The 17,175-nt window shown below is 37.5% G+C and overlaps 1 protein-coding gene across 3 annotated transcripts in view; it reads left to right on the forward strand.

Annotated features, from left to right (window-relative positions):
- Positions 1-17,175, forward strand: part of ACAP2 (ArfGAP with coiled-coil, ankyrin repeat and PH domains 2) — a 66,857-nt gene that overhangs the window by 23,511 nt on the left and 26,171 nt on the right. For all 3 annotated transcript variants that reach the window (XM_065640104.1, XM_065640105.1, XM_065640106.1), the window contains exons 5-10: positions 1,902-1,960; positions 2,454-2,637; positions 4,861-4,905; positions 6,002-6,097; positions 10,012-10,086; positions 16,794-16,906. In XM_065640104.1, the coding sequence (XP_065496176.1) occupies positions 1,902-1,960; positions 2,454-2,637; positions 4,861-4,905; positions 6,002-6,097; positions 10,012-10,086; positions 16,794-16,906 (572 nt within the window). The remainder of the gene's footprint in view (positions 1-1,901; positions 1,961-2,453; positions 2,638-4,860; positions 4,906-6,001; positions 6,098-10,011; positions 10,087-16,793; positions 16,907-17,175) is intronic.

Raw genomic sequence — 17,175 nt, forward strand, 5'->3', positions numbered from 1 at the left:
GGGGGAGTAGCTTTGACAGCTTATGGCAAATAGCAGCTTTCTTAGACTCGGTTTGGAGTGCGTGGAAGGTAACGTGTTGGAAAGACTGTAAATCCAGCCAGATCGTGGTCTGAGCGCATTTTTCTGTTCTTTTGGGGAAGAAATGTGTATATATTTTTTTTGCCTAGCACTTTTTTCTGTCTTCATTACTCTAAGTAGAAATGCAAGGCTCATGTTTCTGGGAGTCCACTAATCAGCTGAGTTCCCATCTGGTTTTACTCTTTCTGTATTGATCTTGATTGGTGCACTTTTCAGGCACTGGCAAGCTTAAATGTCAGCAGTGGGAGTAGTCCCAGCATGACTTCCAGCTTGTCAAGAAGTTCTTTATCTGTTCTAGTTTTCTGTTTTTCTGTTTTCCCGAAGTGGGAATACAAACAGGATCTTCCGTGTGTTACTGTTAGATGTAGGACAAGTCAGGTGGAAGGGGCCTCAGATGTCTGGTTCAACTGCCTGCCTCAAGCAGGGTCAGCTCTGAGGCTGCAGCAGGTTTATCCTATTTGGCTTTGAAAACCTCCAAAAATGGAGGCTGTCTGGAAGATATAGTACCACCGTTAATAGGTGACTTAAACTCAGTCATGTTTGCTTTCCTTCAGTGTTTCTAGAAAAGAGAAACAAGGTGGTAAGGGTTTTGCTGTCAGTACTTGGCATTGCATGGATTTTTGTTCCCAGGTTTTGGAAATGGGCGGACTAAGACTGAGAACAAAGAAAATATTGTTTGACCTGAAACTTTGAGTTCTTGACTTGCTCTTTCAATAAAATTGTTTAATACTTAACTTAAAGATCCTTGCCTTTTGGAAGAGATTCTGTTCAGAGGGCCAAGTACTACTTCCTTAAATTCTTTCAGCTCTTTTACTTTTTGCAATCACGCCTGGTGCATTTCTGTAATGCAGCATGAGAGGTGTAGAGGGGTGGGAAACGAGGATGTCATTTGTGGTCTGCACAGTGAGAAGTCGCAAAGGATTTGCCCCATAGCTGCTGACTTGTTCCATTCTGTCCTAAAACTCAGGACAGATGTGAAGCTGAAGAAATGTGCATTTTCATTCCTCAGTTGTATTTTCTCTTATGACCCCAGAAATTCTAAGTTGTCTAACATGCAGGTATGCTTTGGCCTTGGAAACTTAGCAAGTTTCTCAGGATTTACAATTTGAATGAGTAGATTATGTTCTGCCCTACCCAGCCTCCCCACATCATAAGAAATCAGAGGAGCGTGACTTAGAACACTTAATCTTAGAAAAAGAAGCAGCCATTCTTCTTAGCAGTTCATTAGTGGGTGTTTATTTACAAATGTGTTATGTAAAGGAGATGGTACTAATTACTCATGTATGTTACATTCTCAGCATTAATTTCAGTCTGTGTTGGTTTTTTTTTTCCAGAAGTTAAGAGCATGTTCTTTCTATGGTTTCATTTGTCTTTTAGTTGTTGGTTATATTGTGAAAGTCTATAAGGATCAGAAGGAGTTGTTACTTAACATTCAAAGTTGTTCCTTCAAGGCTGTCTGTACAGAAATTTTCTTGACTGTTTAATAAACATGTTCTATGAAAGTGGGCATGTCTGTCTTTGTCAGGATAAGATGCCAGGAACTCTTGTCTCTCCTTATAACCACAGTCTTTAAGAAAAGACCAGCAAAAGGTGTTGGGTTTGTGTTATTTTACCTGTTTTATTCTTCATTTATTTTTTTAATTTGAAAACTACTTTGAAGGAGTTTATAGTTTTATATTAGAGACACATTGGTTTAATAATAATTCTCATCTAATTCTGCACAATAACTGTTTGTATGTCTAAAATGAAAAGTTATCATCGCTTCTAAGTTATTGACTTACATAATAATAATAGTAATAATAATAATAATGCTTTTCTTTCAGATCCTTTTTGACCAAACCCAAAGATCAATTAAAGCACAGCTTCAGACTTTTGTTAAAGAGTAAGTTAATTTGCACTTGTAATGGGAAAACTATAGGTAAAATGTAATTTAAAGACATCTGATTTGAGTGGGTTAGTGAAACATCTTTCCTGAAAATCACCAGCCATAATGGAGAAGTGCACATTAAAGCTTGTCAAAAATCATGCCAAATCAGTGAGGCTCTAGATCCAGCTGCAGAAATGTTGAAATAGTGTTAATTACTGGTCTTAATTATATGTTGTCATTGTCTATGCTTAGGGGAAAAAAGTGCTTACCAAAGCTTTTCCCTAATTAGCATGAGATGCATGTATTTAAATTTAAATTTTGTCCTTTCCTCGGCAGAGAGAGGCTTTCTCATACTTTGTATGATTTCCATTTGATCCAAGCGTTTCTTGAAGAATATGAAAACCAAGAAACTGGCTATAACAGTCGCAAGCATGGTCTGTCTAGTGTATCTTCAAACACTCTTCATGCTTTTGAGTTCATTCGTTATGTACCTTTCCTTTTTCTTTAGAGATATTAGGAAATTTAAAGATGCAAAAAAACAGTTTGAAAAAGTTAGTGAAGAAAAAGAAAATGCACTGGTAAAAAATGCCCAAGTTCAAAGAAATAAGCAACATGAAGTAGAGGAAGCAACCAATATTTTGACTGCAACACGGAAATGTTTTCGACACATAGCTCTGGATTATGTTCTTCAGGTAAGTACAGCAATAAATGCTATTCTTCAAAACCATCTGTTATATCTAGTTAGAGATCTGTCCTTTAGAAGTTCTTAATGTAAGCTTTTCAGAAGCTGGAGATTCAGTGAAAAAGGAAAACTTTGTCTGCAAGTAATTTATTTTTTTTAATGAAATCTGAGCAAAATTAATTTACTTGGTGCATTCTTATTGGTTAATGCTTTGGTATTCAGTGCTGTTACTGTAATGACACAGTTTAATTTTCAATTTGAACATTGATTTTGAAAAAAACAGTATTTGCCTGGTACTTAAATGAATTTTGTGAGTTGGCTATGCTATAGTTCCTTGTATATTTGAAGTAAAAACTGTAACCTAGCCTAAGAAATACAAATTACCTGAATAATTCCACTATAGGATGTTTGCTACTACTACAATTTCAGCTGTTTGCTTTGGGTTTTATTTAACAAATCCTACTTGTCTAGAATCCTTAGAGTTCGGCATTGTGCCATAGGGGAAGTCAAGACTATAAGAACTCTTTTGCTTTTTAGTGCAGATCTCCTATAGAGTGTTTAGAGGTGTTCTTTCTCCAACTACTTTGAATCCTGTGAAATAATAACAAATTTTCTTTCGATACTTAAAATTCATCTGTTTCATAGTTACCCACAGCTACAGCAAAACAAGATTATTGCAACTCGGGTGGTACGAGGGGTTGGAGGCTCCTAAATGGGTCTGGGGTTCTCCCGTGATCAAACACAGAACAATCCTTTACAATGATGTTGGGTTTATATTAGATGTTATCATCTTGATTTGTGACAGCCCAGTCAGTTATTTAAAGCTTTGACTGTTCTTTACATTGCACGTATTACCTGTCAAGTGAAGCGGATTGATCTGATCAGCCTGGGTGTGTGTACAGATATGGTGGTCAGTGGTCGACACTGAACTCCTGCCTTTTGAACACTAAGCACAAAGTTAATTTTGAGGTTTTAAAAGTCAAGGGAGTTATGTACCACTTGATTATTTGCACTAACACCAAGTGGTAGCAGGAGGACACTGGAAGTTACTGCATTGAACTGCGGATCGTTTGCCTCCTGGAATTCATGTGTTCAAAATATGAGCAGTTCCTGTGATAAAGATGCATTTAAAATAAGTGAAAAATTTTGGCATCTCTTAATTAATGTGGGCAAAAATGAATTCAACTTTAGGAATTCTTTCTACTTGGGTGACTCTTCTTCTGGAAAGGGGGCTTCACAACAATGGTCTCTTTGTACCTCTATTGGCTTTAAACTGTATTTCAAAACCTTCCCTTTCCTTTTATTTTTTTTGCCTCACAAGTTGAGGGTTGGTTCTGTACAAACAAATCTTAATTATTTTTGCTGCAGAAGGTTTTCCAAAATACTGACCATTTAAGTATAGAATTACAATCTGGTTTTGATTATAGCTTCAGTAGGTTTATTTCTTTTGCTGGAACTTTAAACTGACATAGAGGTGTTAAATTACAAAATCATGTATGTTTCTGCTAAATGGGACTTTTGAAGTAAAATCTGTAGTTCTGGTTGGCAACCATAAAGATTAAGGGACAAAGAGGATAGAGGAACTAGGTGAATGTGAAAAATCAGTAGTTTTTTCTATAAGATGTGAAATTCTTCAAGTTCTAGGGCAACACCGTTGGTCAGTGACTTCAGCCAGCTTTAAAGTGCAAGTATATATGAAAAGTTATCTATTGAAGCTGTTATGATCTTGCTTGTTTCGGAGACTGGGGCTCTGTCTCAGTTTCGGGGCATTTTGGACAACGTCAGCCTGAGGGGAAAGCTAAACCTGCCTGCGTCCTTTCCTCAGCCCTGGCAGGAGACAGCAGAGCTGCTGGGCACAGCTGCTTTCAGGAGTGGCGGGGCTGGGTTAGTTTATACTATCAGAAAGAGTTGGAACATGTTGAATTGAGTCTCTTGAAAATGGGTAGCAGTTTTCCCTAGCTACGTGATGTCGTGTATTTTCCCTCCTAATGTAAGAAAGTTGTGACCATCACTGAAATTCTAGCTTCGCAAGCATTTTCTGATGGTATCGCTTTAATATCATGACAAAACTAGCATGCATCTTCTTTTAAAAGTGCTTTGTGAAGTCTGATATTGAGTTGTGTTCTTCCAATGTTTTAAGCCTTGATATGATTGTTTGGAAGTAATTTGAAGTTTACTTCCATCGGGAAAATTTGCAGGTAGAATATAACAAGTTGCTTGTTTTTTTTTCCAGATCAATGTTCTTCAGTCTAAAAGGAGAGCAGAAATCTTAAAATCGGTAAGACACGCTTTATTTTCTGTATAGAAAATATTTAAATACATCTGAAATTAAAAATGTAGCTGCAAAAGAATGTGTGGGTTTTTTTTTTTCCCATGAAAACATAACTGGTACATTTGGTACTTTAGGGGCAGTCACTTTGCCCTTTACTGTAACTGGACATAGATGATTTTGATGATCCTTTTGGTTCAGATTTGAACACCTTAAGGTTTTCACTGCTGTTGACTCTTTATGGTTTCATGGTTAAAATCAAACTTTGCCAAGAATTCTGCTGCTGAGGTCTCCTATACTCATTTATAAACAATAAGTACTTATCATAATCTAAGATAGATTCAGCTCTTTCTAGAAAAAGTTATTTTAATGTAAATAGCATATCGCAATAGCAAATATACAAAATGCTTTAGTGTGGTACTTACTAAATAAATATACAGTTATATCTGCATGCTAGTTTTCTTCTGATATTATTCCCTTTTCTGCTTTGTATTATCTCTGTAAAAAGTTTACTGAGGTAGAAAATGCCAAATTAAATGGTGCCCTCTTTGAAAGGTCTGCAGTTGTACTCCCGCAATTTCCTTTCTTCCTTTAAATAACAAAAACTTCAGTTGGATCACAGCTTTATAGCTGCTTGCTGTTCTGCTCTGCATCTTCCTGACTTGTTTTCCTTTTTAAGACTGGACGGCCTTCTCAGCTGTGTTCATAAAGGTTATGGGTTTGGATCATTGGTAAATATATTTTGTAGCTCCTCTCTGTTTTACATGTCCTAATTCAACAAGAAATAACAAAAGTTTGGGTGATATGAATTAGAAGTACTTTTCTGCCCTGAAGTGGGTGGTGGTGGTTAATGGGTTTAGTCCTGTTAACTAATTTCTGAGATTTTTGCCTTAGTTCTTTCCTGCTTTAGCCTTGCATATTTATTTACAACATTGGAAGCTGTATGACATATTGATGTAAAATTGCCAGGACACGAGAGCAGAAATTAACCCCGGCATTATTTTGCTTTATTTAAAGGGTGTTCATGTGGATTACTTCAGGGATATATTTATGTGATACCTGATAATATTTATCCTTTTAAAAAAGATACTTTTTTTCCTTCTAGATGTTATCGTTTATGTATGCCCATCTGGCTTTTTTCCATCAAGGCTACGATCTTTTCAGTGAACTTGGGCCCTATATGAAAGATCTTGGTGCACAGGTAACAAATTACTTTAAAAATTCATAACTATATGCTGGTATTTATGAAAACTTCATATATGTGTACCTATCAGGTACACTGTAGATTTATGCAACAAAAAGGGAACTGTAGTGTGATAAAGGCAAAGCATAAAAACACCTTTTAAGTGGTTTGAAGGAAAACAAAGTAGAAGTTGCCTGTTTACTAAAATTAATACTACCTTTAGGATTTACATACTTAAACATAGCTATGTAGTGCCATTTGAGGTTTGCTGGTATCCGGGACACTGGATTGTTTTCTTTTAAAAATTTTTGTATATGACCCGTGCTATAAATATAATTAACAATAAAAAGTGGGATTTCTTTTCTTTCCGTTTGTATACGTTAATTACTGTATAAATTATGCAGTGTGCCAAAAATAAAATCGTTGTTAGCAACTTAGACTGTAAAACAGAAGTCTGATTTTAACTAGTGCAGAACTGAGTTAATACATTCAATCCTTCTTGCCCAGTTTTGTTGTTTAAGTTTAAGAATGCATAATTGCTCATAATTGGTCTCAGGGACTGATGGAAACTGTTATATGGACCACAGCCAACTGCATACGAGAGAGACTGAAAATGGTTGTGCAAAATAGATTAAGGATGTACAACATTCAACTGAAGATGCTTCTGTGGTGCAAGAAGACTCAGCAGGGTTCTGACTTGTTTTCAGGTCAAGCTGAATGGGCCTGGAAATACTTGTACAACAACTTTTTCCATCTGTCACAGGACTTGCAACAAGTGCACTGATGCGAAACCCTCTATTGCCGCTTCCCAACCTGGTCCACAAATCCAGGTCAACCCAAATACTGTCTATCCAGATACAAAAGCAAATAAATGATAGCAGATATTTATTTGCGTTCATCTCCAGTAGTTATGTCATTGAAATGACATAGTTCTGAGCTGGTTATTCCTGCCACAGCACTGTTGTCATCTGCCCTTCAGCCTGCTTCAGCGTCTGTGCAGTGAAGCAGATTGGGAACTGTAGAAAATCACTCCAACAACCAAATGTCTAAACAGTTATTTTTCTGCTCGAGTAGTCCCTAATCAGGTTACTGTGGGTCTTAATTACTTGTACAAACACACATGAGGGAGGTGTGTGCTTGTGTGTGGCGAGCAAGCGATGGAGGAGAGCCGGGCTGCTCGGGCTGGTGCTGCCATGGGGCAGGGAAGGGGCTGCACAGCTCCAGCCTCGTGTTTGCTGTAACAGCAGCACCTGAAAGGTGCAGGTGCACATGACTCTGTCCGTAGTTGACACTTTTATTCTTTCACATCTGTCCATTTTGAGTCCTAACTGTTGAACTGTAGCATTTTGATAGTATACAATGTATGTTCTGTACCTCTGGAGAAGGGAGGATGAAGGAAGGAGACAAAAGCTATGGATCTGGTAGTAGTTTGTACTACCATCTAGGCTTTAATGTTTCCATTTAATTGGAATTATTTGAGCAAGGGACACAAGATTATTTTTGAATGACTGGTCAGCCTTTTGCTTGTTCTGGTAAGGAGCGTTGTGTAACATTAATTTTGGTGCTGGTATCATAGCAACTGAACAAGTTAAGCTTAAAAAATCCGATGCTAAGAATGCTGGAGTTGTACAACTTGCTGAAATATTCTTTTGTGGCAGACCTTGGCATTTAAGTAATAGATATTTTTCACGACAGAGGCAGACTTGTAAATAGTTTATGAAAGTTGAACAGTTAATGGCTTTGCCATTTTTGTTGGTTGATGCTTCTGCCTTTAACAGGTCAGAGAGGAGGTTTGTTGTGACATAGCAAAACAGGGGCTTACTAGATTTTTCTGAAAATACTGGCAGATTCTTTCTGCTGGCGAATTTTCATTCCCAGGTAAATTTTGTGTATGATCTTGATTACAAGGTTTAGCAGCACCTAAAGATTTAAAATTGAAGTGGTTTTAAATGGTATAGTTATAATTTTTAATTATTTCATTTTGCATTTTCAAAATAACTGATTTACATAATGGAATAGGGTTGAGCAATTTTGTTTGTCAATGTTTTAGGTCAGGGTAGGATTACTTGTGAATCAGATCATTGTAGGGGAATCTTCAGTGGCACACAGGTGTCATAAGCTTTTGCATGGAAGTTATGGTATTTGGCACTTTTCATGTGTAATGTAGTATTAATTTAAAAAGAAAACCCACTTGAATTCTTATTCTGAGGTGACTATTCAAAAAGCTGAACATTTAATTGCCCTCATCTGAATGTGGCTAGCTTCTGGTTCATCTAGCAGACTTGGAGGAAGAATTTCTGGGGGACCATGTGCAGATTCCTGAATCTGAGCTTTTAATGAGAAACTTGATTCCTATAGAGTCTTGAACAGCCTTGGACCAATTCTCATAGTTATCGCTAACTGATGAGTTTCCCAGGGTTCTTGGTGCAAACCAGTCTCTGAACACAGTGGCAGCCCAGTCTCTATTTTAGAGGCTCCTCCATCATTTTGAAGTCATATAGCTACATAAATGTGATGTCTGGACACTTAACACTTTAATGTGTTCATACCTGTAAGGTGTGAAAGAGCTGGTGTAGCCATTAGAGCCAGAGAAGAAGCCAGGGAGAGAAGAGTTAAGAAAAGTAATGGAGTATGGAATTGGATCCAGATGTCCCAGCTATCTGCTGGCTCCTCAATTGTTGGAGACTGTGTAGCACAAGCATGTAAGAGACAGTTATTGTCCTTTTTCTCTCATTTCATTTCAAGTAGGGGAAATACAACACTGGGGGAAATTACCAGAGCTGATGGGGATTCTCACTTGTATATGAGAGTGTGTGGAGGTGATCCTGGTGCGCTGTGAATTAGAGGTTCTGTTAGTCGTCCTGTGCCCTCTGCCAGGTGACTGACTTCAGCTGGAAAACTGGTGTTGGATGCTGCTCCTGGTCTCCTCGTTCAGGCCTGGTGCAGAATGAGGTCTGTGCCACAGAGGGAAAGCCGTGGGCCGTACGGCTGTGTTCGGTATTGTCTGCATCGTTGTTCAATGACATGCTGGGATTACTGGCAGTCTCGTGTTATGGGCTGGAGGAAGGGGGAGTTCATCAGATTCCATGGCTTGTCCCATAACTGCCAAGCTAACTGGTCTTTCAGGCAGCATCTGCTTCTCCACCATATTTCTTATTTAAACATCAAAGTCTGTACAAAAAAACCTTACTCTATTAAAGGTTATCTTTAATTTCCTGCCTTTTTTCCCTTCTGGTTTTAAAAGAAAAAAGTTGATATGGTAGTGCTATAGACAGGCTTGCAGCAAGTTTTACCACAGACTTTCTAAGGATGCTAACTTAAATCTTCTCTGCTGTGACAGTCTCCTCTTTGCAAAACTATATTGTTTTTATTTCTGAAACTAGAAACAGTTTCAATGGTTCTACCTAAGATTTCAAGGAATCTTGCTTAAATACTGCTGATGACCTGATCAAAACTATCAATACAAAAGCCTGGTTGAGGCAGTTTTTCCCCCTTTGTGGAGGCGAAAAATCTCTAGCGTTCTCTCCTTCTGGTGTTTGCTGCTCATGCCAGTGCTGCTGCACAGGCCGGCCAGCCAGAGCCGCTGGAGCCTGAGTCATGCTCTTCGGAGACTGAGCACCAATGCGGTACAGAGTCGCATATGCTTGGCACCATGCTGTTCCTTGAAACATTTCTTCTAAGGCTTGCAAGAAATGACCACCTTTCGTAGAGGTTAATTCAGGATGGTGGTGCAGTGCTTTAAACGAAGCTTCAGTGGTTATTCAAGGTAAACACTTTGTGACCAGAGGAGTAATTATACTATGCAAATAAAACAAAAGTCATGCAATGTCTAGACATAATGTGCTCTCTTTTTTTTTTTCCAGCATTATGAAATCTACTGATCCAAATTTATCTTGAAATCTAAAGATCTCATTTTCTGTTTCTCTTTACAGCTGGATCAGTTGGCTGTAGATGCTGCGAAGGAGAAGAGAGATATGGAGCAAAAGCACTCCACTATTCAGCAAAAGGTACTTGAGAGAATGTAAAAGGCAGACTGCACACACATTTTTATCTCTGGCATCTCTCCCCAGCAGTGCATCTCTGCATTGGAACTGTGCGGGGTGGTATCTTTAGTGTAGAGAAATAGATTCACACAGCATTAAGCACAGGGTTAGATTGCAGATACTCATTTTGTATTGCAGAACAAGGTACTATGTTTAGTTTTGACTGAAACATAAATAGAACAGTAGAATTTATTTGAATGCTGAGACTCTAACATTTCATTAGAACTCTTAATTCTGATTACATCTTGCATTCAATATAGTTGTAAAAGCTTGCTGTCTTTTCCTCCTGTGTCTGTAGAGCAGCTGTATATGCTGCACAGTCATACATATCACTTTCTGTCTGAGCTGTGCCAAATAGGAGTGCAGCACTTTGAGGCAGAGTGTGACAGCTGCTATTGCATATGAAGACCAAAAGTAAACATCTGTAAAGGTTGTCTATTGTATGGTGTTCAACTGTACACAAAAATGAAAGTGAAAACATTAAATTGCTTTTTTGGGAAGATTTGTATGTGGAATAATTCTTATTTTTGCTTGTTGAGAAAAAGACATAAAGTTCATGTTGTGGGGGGAGTGATTTCTGTTGTTTGGATATTTCAGAAGCTCTAGATCAGTGTTGGTTTTGCAGGTAAAATGCTAGAAGTTAAAAATTTCCATTGAACTCTCTCGTAGTGAGCTAATACTGCAGGTACTTTTGAAAGGGATTAGATACCAGTTTAAAGGTAATGCAACACTTCTTGCTCTCATTCAAATACATTCTGTATCTGTTCAGGTGGCATAAATTAAAACAAAACAAAACACAACAAAAAAACCCCTCATGTAAATGAAACCTGATTAGTAAATAAATTCAGGAATGAAAATATGTGAAGATTGTAATTCAGGTAGTCTGAATAGGAGTCAATATTAGTGGGAAAATGTGAATTTTTTTGGTTGCTGAATATGTTTTTGTCACTTCATCCCATCATCCCTGCAGGAGTTGGTGGGAAGTATCGAGGTTGCTATAACGGTGACATTGAGCAGAGACACTGAGTTTTAGGGCAGCGCTGAGGTGCGGTGTTTGGAGGCAGACAGGAGATTAGTACAGGCAGGGAAGGGGAAGAAAGGGGAAATGGGACAGAGATGGAACTTGAGAATTAACGGTGATGTTCAAATTTGAATTTGTTTATGCTCAGTAGGCCTAGTTTCAGAAGTGGACAGTTGTTGGGGGCTTTATTGTTAGAGAACAGCAGTGACTGAAGAATGAAAGTTATGGGCAATTATCTTTTAATTGGCCATAGAAATAATAACTTGTTACTGTGAATTATGGTCATTGCTGTTGCCAATGGTGTTTACAGTCTTTGTTTTTTCTTCAAATGCTGCTTAAGGCTGCTTTACAGGTAAACCATTTTTAATAGTTTCAATGGTTATTGAAACTTTCAAGCTTCGTGAAACTTGATAAGCTGTATCTGTGTGTAATATAAATATTCTTGGTTTCAAGTACAAATGACAATCGTAACGAGGTTATTCATATATTGTTCCTTATTTTAATTGAATGACGATTTTATGCTGTCTCTAAAACATAATCAGGGCAGTCAGATTTACTGTATGTTGTCCTGTAAAGTTCTGTGTTTCAAGTTCTTTGTCTCCTGTGCTTATCAGTGAAGTCATTGATGCATTTTTGTGATGATAATGCTTAGATTAATGTATCTAGGCTTTGGAGGGCATGCTTTATTGGAAATTCCTTACAGCTTGTCAAATAATTTTCTTGTTTTCTTACTCAAGTCATGTTGTCTGCTTGTTTTGTCTCCTCCTGCTTGATTTCCCAACCTTCTCACCAAGTTTGCTTCCAGCTCATCAGGATTTCAGAATCTTGAACTGCCTTAGGCCTTGGATCTTATTCTTTATATCATTATTTGTCATCTAGTCAACCTGGCCAGAATGGCAGCCTTGTTCTCTGTTCTCTTCTCATGGCTTGTCATGCTGCTTTCCACTGGGCTGCCCATTAGGCATACGTGCCCAAATCGTTCCATGGTTTGTAACTACTGAAACTTCTTCTTGTGTTGAATATTCCATGAGGTACGTGTGCATTTAATATACTGAAGCTTTAATGCTTCAGAATGATGCCTTTTTCTTTATTGTGTGGATAAAGAACATTTCCTTTTCTGAAATGTATAGGCAAGTGCACATGTGCACACACCTACCCACCTACCCACTACCTGCATTTGCATATATGCATACGGAATAATTGCACTAATTAAATAACTCATCTCGCTTTCCTTTGTCATCGTCATACTATTTAATTAGGCTGTTGTCTGAGAGGCTAATGTAAAAGTCATGGAAGGACTTGATCACCACTATAGCTTGATTTCTATTTTAGGAGAACTTATGTCTGATTTTTTGTTTGTTTGTTTTTAGATTTTGTGTTCTATTTACTCAGCAAATATGTAGGAAACCATTTTATTTTCTTTTAGTGTAATAAATTATTTTTTCTGTGTTAATCTGGAGCAACACATACTATGAATTAATGATCCTGGGAACTTTTTGCAATATGTTTTTATAGGGAAAGATTCATATCAAAAGAGCGGTGTCACAATAGCAGTATCACTTAAGACTTATAACTTGCTGCTCTTGTTTTCCAAGCAGTTTGCAGCCTATTGCTGTAGTAACATGTTGAATTAGATAATTTAAAAATCGGTTGGGCCTGTAAACAGCATTATGGCTTTTTGGTTTTTGTGACAGAGCAAATACTTCATTCTAAAATGAGGGAAATGATACAGGAAAAATGTTTGCATTGAACTTCAAATAGTTTTTGTTGTATTCAAATCCCTTTTTCATTTAAAAAAAAATCTGCATCCAAAGGACTGCTCAGGAAACAGCTGGAGCGAGAATGATTTTTAACATCTTGAGTAAACAAGGTGATAGGAAACCAGATGCTACCACAGGCATAAAGCAGAGCTGCTGGTGAGAAGTAATGCAAACTAATTCCTGCCTCAAAAAACAAAGATGTACCAGTATTTCAAGTGACTTCGTATGCTCAAATGACATTTCGCCTTCTTTCACTTCGTCTTGGACTGTAAACCTCGTTACTGGTTGGTTGTTGTTTTAAGTGCTTCCTCACAGGAACTTCAACTTAAGCAGGACAAATGTCTCTTCTGCTGATGGGGCGGAAATGGGGAGTTGCACAGTTAGTGTCCTGTTTAGTTTCTGCTCGGGTAGCTTTTCAAATCAGTGTTGTCTTTGGTACTTATGCTGCCCCATTTGCTGCCTTTTAAAAAACTCTAAAAATTCTGCTTCTCTAAAGTAAAAAACATATTGGACTAGATGATCTTTTGAGGTCCCTTCCAATCCCTAACATTCTGTGATTCTGTGATTCTGTGATTCGATGTTGAAATGCTCATATGCTCCCTAAGATGTACTGGTAAAATGGCTTGAATAGGTTTTGTGACCTGCTAGCAATCTTCGTATTAAAAGAAATAGAAAACTCTGCTGCTGAAAAGTATAGATGTTTATGTTTCGGTAACAAGAGAAACAGAAAAAATACAAGCTATGAAATTAATCCAGTAAGTGTGATAAATTAATAAGTTTGTATGAAAATGCATTCACTGAATCCCTGTCAAGAACAGTAAGTACTCCGTGACCCACCAGATTAGTATTAATTGTGGAAATGAAAGCTGTTTTTCCATTGCCAGCTGGTTTCCTATCTCTCACGGACATTTAAAGAAAAATGTACAAAGGCCTGAAGGCAGGCTGTGTGCTTCACCTGTGGAACCCACTTCTAGATGGTTCTCTTCCAGTAACTGGCCAACCTGGAAAAATGTGTCAGAGTAGAAGCCATAGATGTTCCTTCCTTCGAATCTGAGTGAAATGTGTGACATAGCACTTCAGTTTAATTTGCATAATACTGACTTAATTGCCTTAGTTCGATTAGGTCAAATGTACTTTAGTCCTGACATCTGAATTTGAAACATCATTTGTTTACTAATTAGTCTTTATCAGCTGCGTGTTTGCTTAAGGAATACAAAATTCTGAATCACATGAAGTGACTGGCTTTATTAACGTGTGATTCTCTATGCAGGACACTGGAAAGATATGGATGTATTTCTCTCCACCCCCTGGTTATTTTTCATGATTCACTAAAATTTTCCATGTGCCAAGATAAAAATAAACTCTGTGACTGCTATTCTCCTATTCTGTAATTATAAAATAGCAGAGACTATAAGATCAGACACTGCTTATCTAGTTCCTTTTTCTACTTTTATCGTTTTAATTGAAATGAAGTGTGAGGGGGTTTTTTGTTCATCTTTTTCCTGACCACAACTTTATCAATGAAGTTTTATGGATAAAACATATGGAAGCTTCACTCCCTCCCCTGAGTTGGGAGTCTGCTATGTATAGTTAAGAAAATATGAAACATTTTTCTGTATACTCTTGTGTGTCTATCTGTTCTGTTGAGGTGGAAGTCAACCAGGGAAGCCATTAAAAATGACTCTAAGTGCACTTCATGAGGAAGGCTCAGTATTTTAGGCAATGTGGACTGAGAGAGTAGCGTGATAAATGATCCAGAGGAATTTTCCTGTCATGCTTGTACGTGTCTTCAAAGTGTAAATCTAGATTCATTGGAAAAGACAGTGGCATTTTCTGCAGCAGTTCTCCAAACCTGGAGGAAAATGTGATTACACAGTAGTTTGGACAGAAAAGACTGAGGGAATGTGTGTTGTCTTTCACTAGACAAGGAGTTGCAGGCATCACTGAGGCAGGAAGATGCAAATCTTTAGCAGGTTTCATTATGTTTGGGAGCTGGTAAGTTAGAGTAATTTATCATTTTTGGGGGGAGGGAGGGAATGTGACATCAGCATGTCTAAGTCTGTGCTTATAGGGGTTTTGTCTTTTTTTTTTCCCTTCAAAGATAAGAAAAAAAAGACTTTTAATGCTTCAAGAATGGTTTTGTGTGTCATAAATTGTGAAATACTAAGTTAAAATTGTACTGTGATATTTGGTGTTCGTGCTTACATTAAATCTTTAATGTTCAGCATGTTCTGATCTAGAAAGCAGGCAGAAAATTAAAGTTATTAAATACTGAATAATGCATGAATTTGTGATTTTGGAGAAGCTTTTATTTGCAACCCATATGTTTGTTTAGATCAGTATACGGTAGTGATATGATAGTTCCATTTTCTTCTGGAACTCTTACTTTTGCTTTGATAATCTGACAGTGAATTAACAAAAATCTAGATTTAACATTTCAAATTTAGTTAATCTATTCACATTGGTAATAGCTGGAAACACTGTGAGTAACTTCATGGAATTTGCTGCTGTGTTGGCCTGGGGGTCTAAGGGGCCCATTTTGATATTTGTAACCACTTCACTGTCTTGTTTCATTAACCGTGGATTAGACCAAATCATCTGCATGTGTAAGAGTAAACATCAAGTGTGGCAGAAAAGTTGTGTGCAGGCTGGAATGTAACAAAGGGCTGATGGTCTTGGTTGTGAAGCTGTTTTTTTAAAATTTTTTTTATATATATATAGTCTCTCTTCCCCTATGTATAGATAAATTCCTAAAGAGCAAAATACAGAACAGATTTACAGACATACTTTTCACACAAAGCTGATGTTTGCAGTTTACAAAAAGTACCTGCTGAAGCTATGGGAGAGTGACATGAAATGTCCTGCATCTTCACTATTTAACCTGTTCGTTTGGTTCTGAAACTTAATTTTCAGTGATGTCTCTTCTGCCCTAGTTAAGGGGAAGAAGTCTTTTCTAATGATATATTTTAGTAGCAGTGGAATTAAATAATAGCATGTATATTATTTTGATCTCTAGACATAGCTTACGATAAATGATGTCATTCCATGTATGCTTTTTCAAGCAGCCCAATAGCTGGAGCCTCCCACCTGCCCTGAGCTCTATGGCTTTCAGATGAGATATGAAAGCAAAATAATTGCCACATGTATTATTGCATAGTCTGCCCTACATTTGCTGGCACTGTGAAGCAATTAACCTTTCTAAAATTTGTAAAGCTGTTACTAACTGTTATTACCTATTATTATTTGTTATTAGATTGATTAAAATGTATGTTCTCTTGTGCTACTTGTAGCTTTGTATTCTTGTCAAAGATCATGAATAAAAAAGTTACTGCTTAGCTCTTGTCATCACTGCCAGCACCCTGAGTGCTTTAATTTAGGGAAAATGGGTGGCATCATCTTTATTGGGTTACTTGTCTCATAAGTTCTGATCTAGCTCCCTTGTCAAGATGACAGAGCTGAAGAAAATGCTGAAGCATGACTGGCTCTGTACAGGTGTCTGCAGCAGCCTGCAATTGCTTTTCAGTTTTGACTCCAAACTCCCATTGCCCCTTTACCTTACTCCTGCCTTTCTTTGCAATGTATATGAGGCTGTTTGAGCAGACAGGTGAAGCATCAGATGCTCCATCAGTAATGTTTGCCCTCTACTTGGCCATAGAGGTCACGAATACATGAGCAAGAAGTTCTCTTTATATGCAGGTAAAGTAAAAATCTTCAGCATTTTGATCTCCTAAAAGTATTTTTTAAAAGAGTGTCAGGGGCTAAGAGTCACACTGTGACTAGTAAATGTTGCAAGCAAAATGTGGTGGGTTTTTTTTTTTTTACATTAATGCTTCCTGTATTTGACATGTCATTTAAAACTGCAATGTCTTTTTCTTCTTCCTTTGTACCAGGATTATTCCAGTGATGATACTAAACTAGAATACAATGTAGATGCAGCCAATGGTATTGTTATGGAGGGTTATCTATTTAAGCGAGCCAGCAATGCCTTCAAGACTTGGAACAGGTAATTATTCAGAACCTCTGTTTACTAACTTGTTAAGATACGACTTGTTAAGGTACTGCTTGTTAAGCTGAATTCTGATCTGACTAATAACCTTTGCAACTCACTGATTCCACAATTTGGACAGAACACTTGGACAACTTCATTAATTCATGTAGAGGTGACACTTCAAAGCCATTTTTCCTTATTTCCTGTCCTAGTTGTTTGCAAACCTTTTTCTAAGCATGTATCTTGAAGTCTGGAGAAGTTCTGTGGATGGAAAGCTTATTTGG

The sequence above is a fragment of the Caloenas nicobarica genome, chromosome 8 (genome assembly GCF_036013445.1).
Source record: "Caloenas nicobarica isolate bCalNic1 chromosome 8, bCalNic1.hap1, whole genome shotgun sequence".
NCBI lineage: Eukaryota > Metazoa > Chordata > Aves > Columbiformes > Columbidae > Caloenas > Caloenas nicobarica.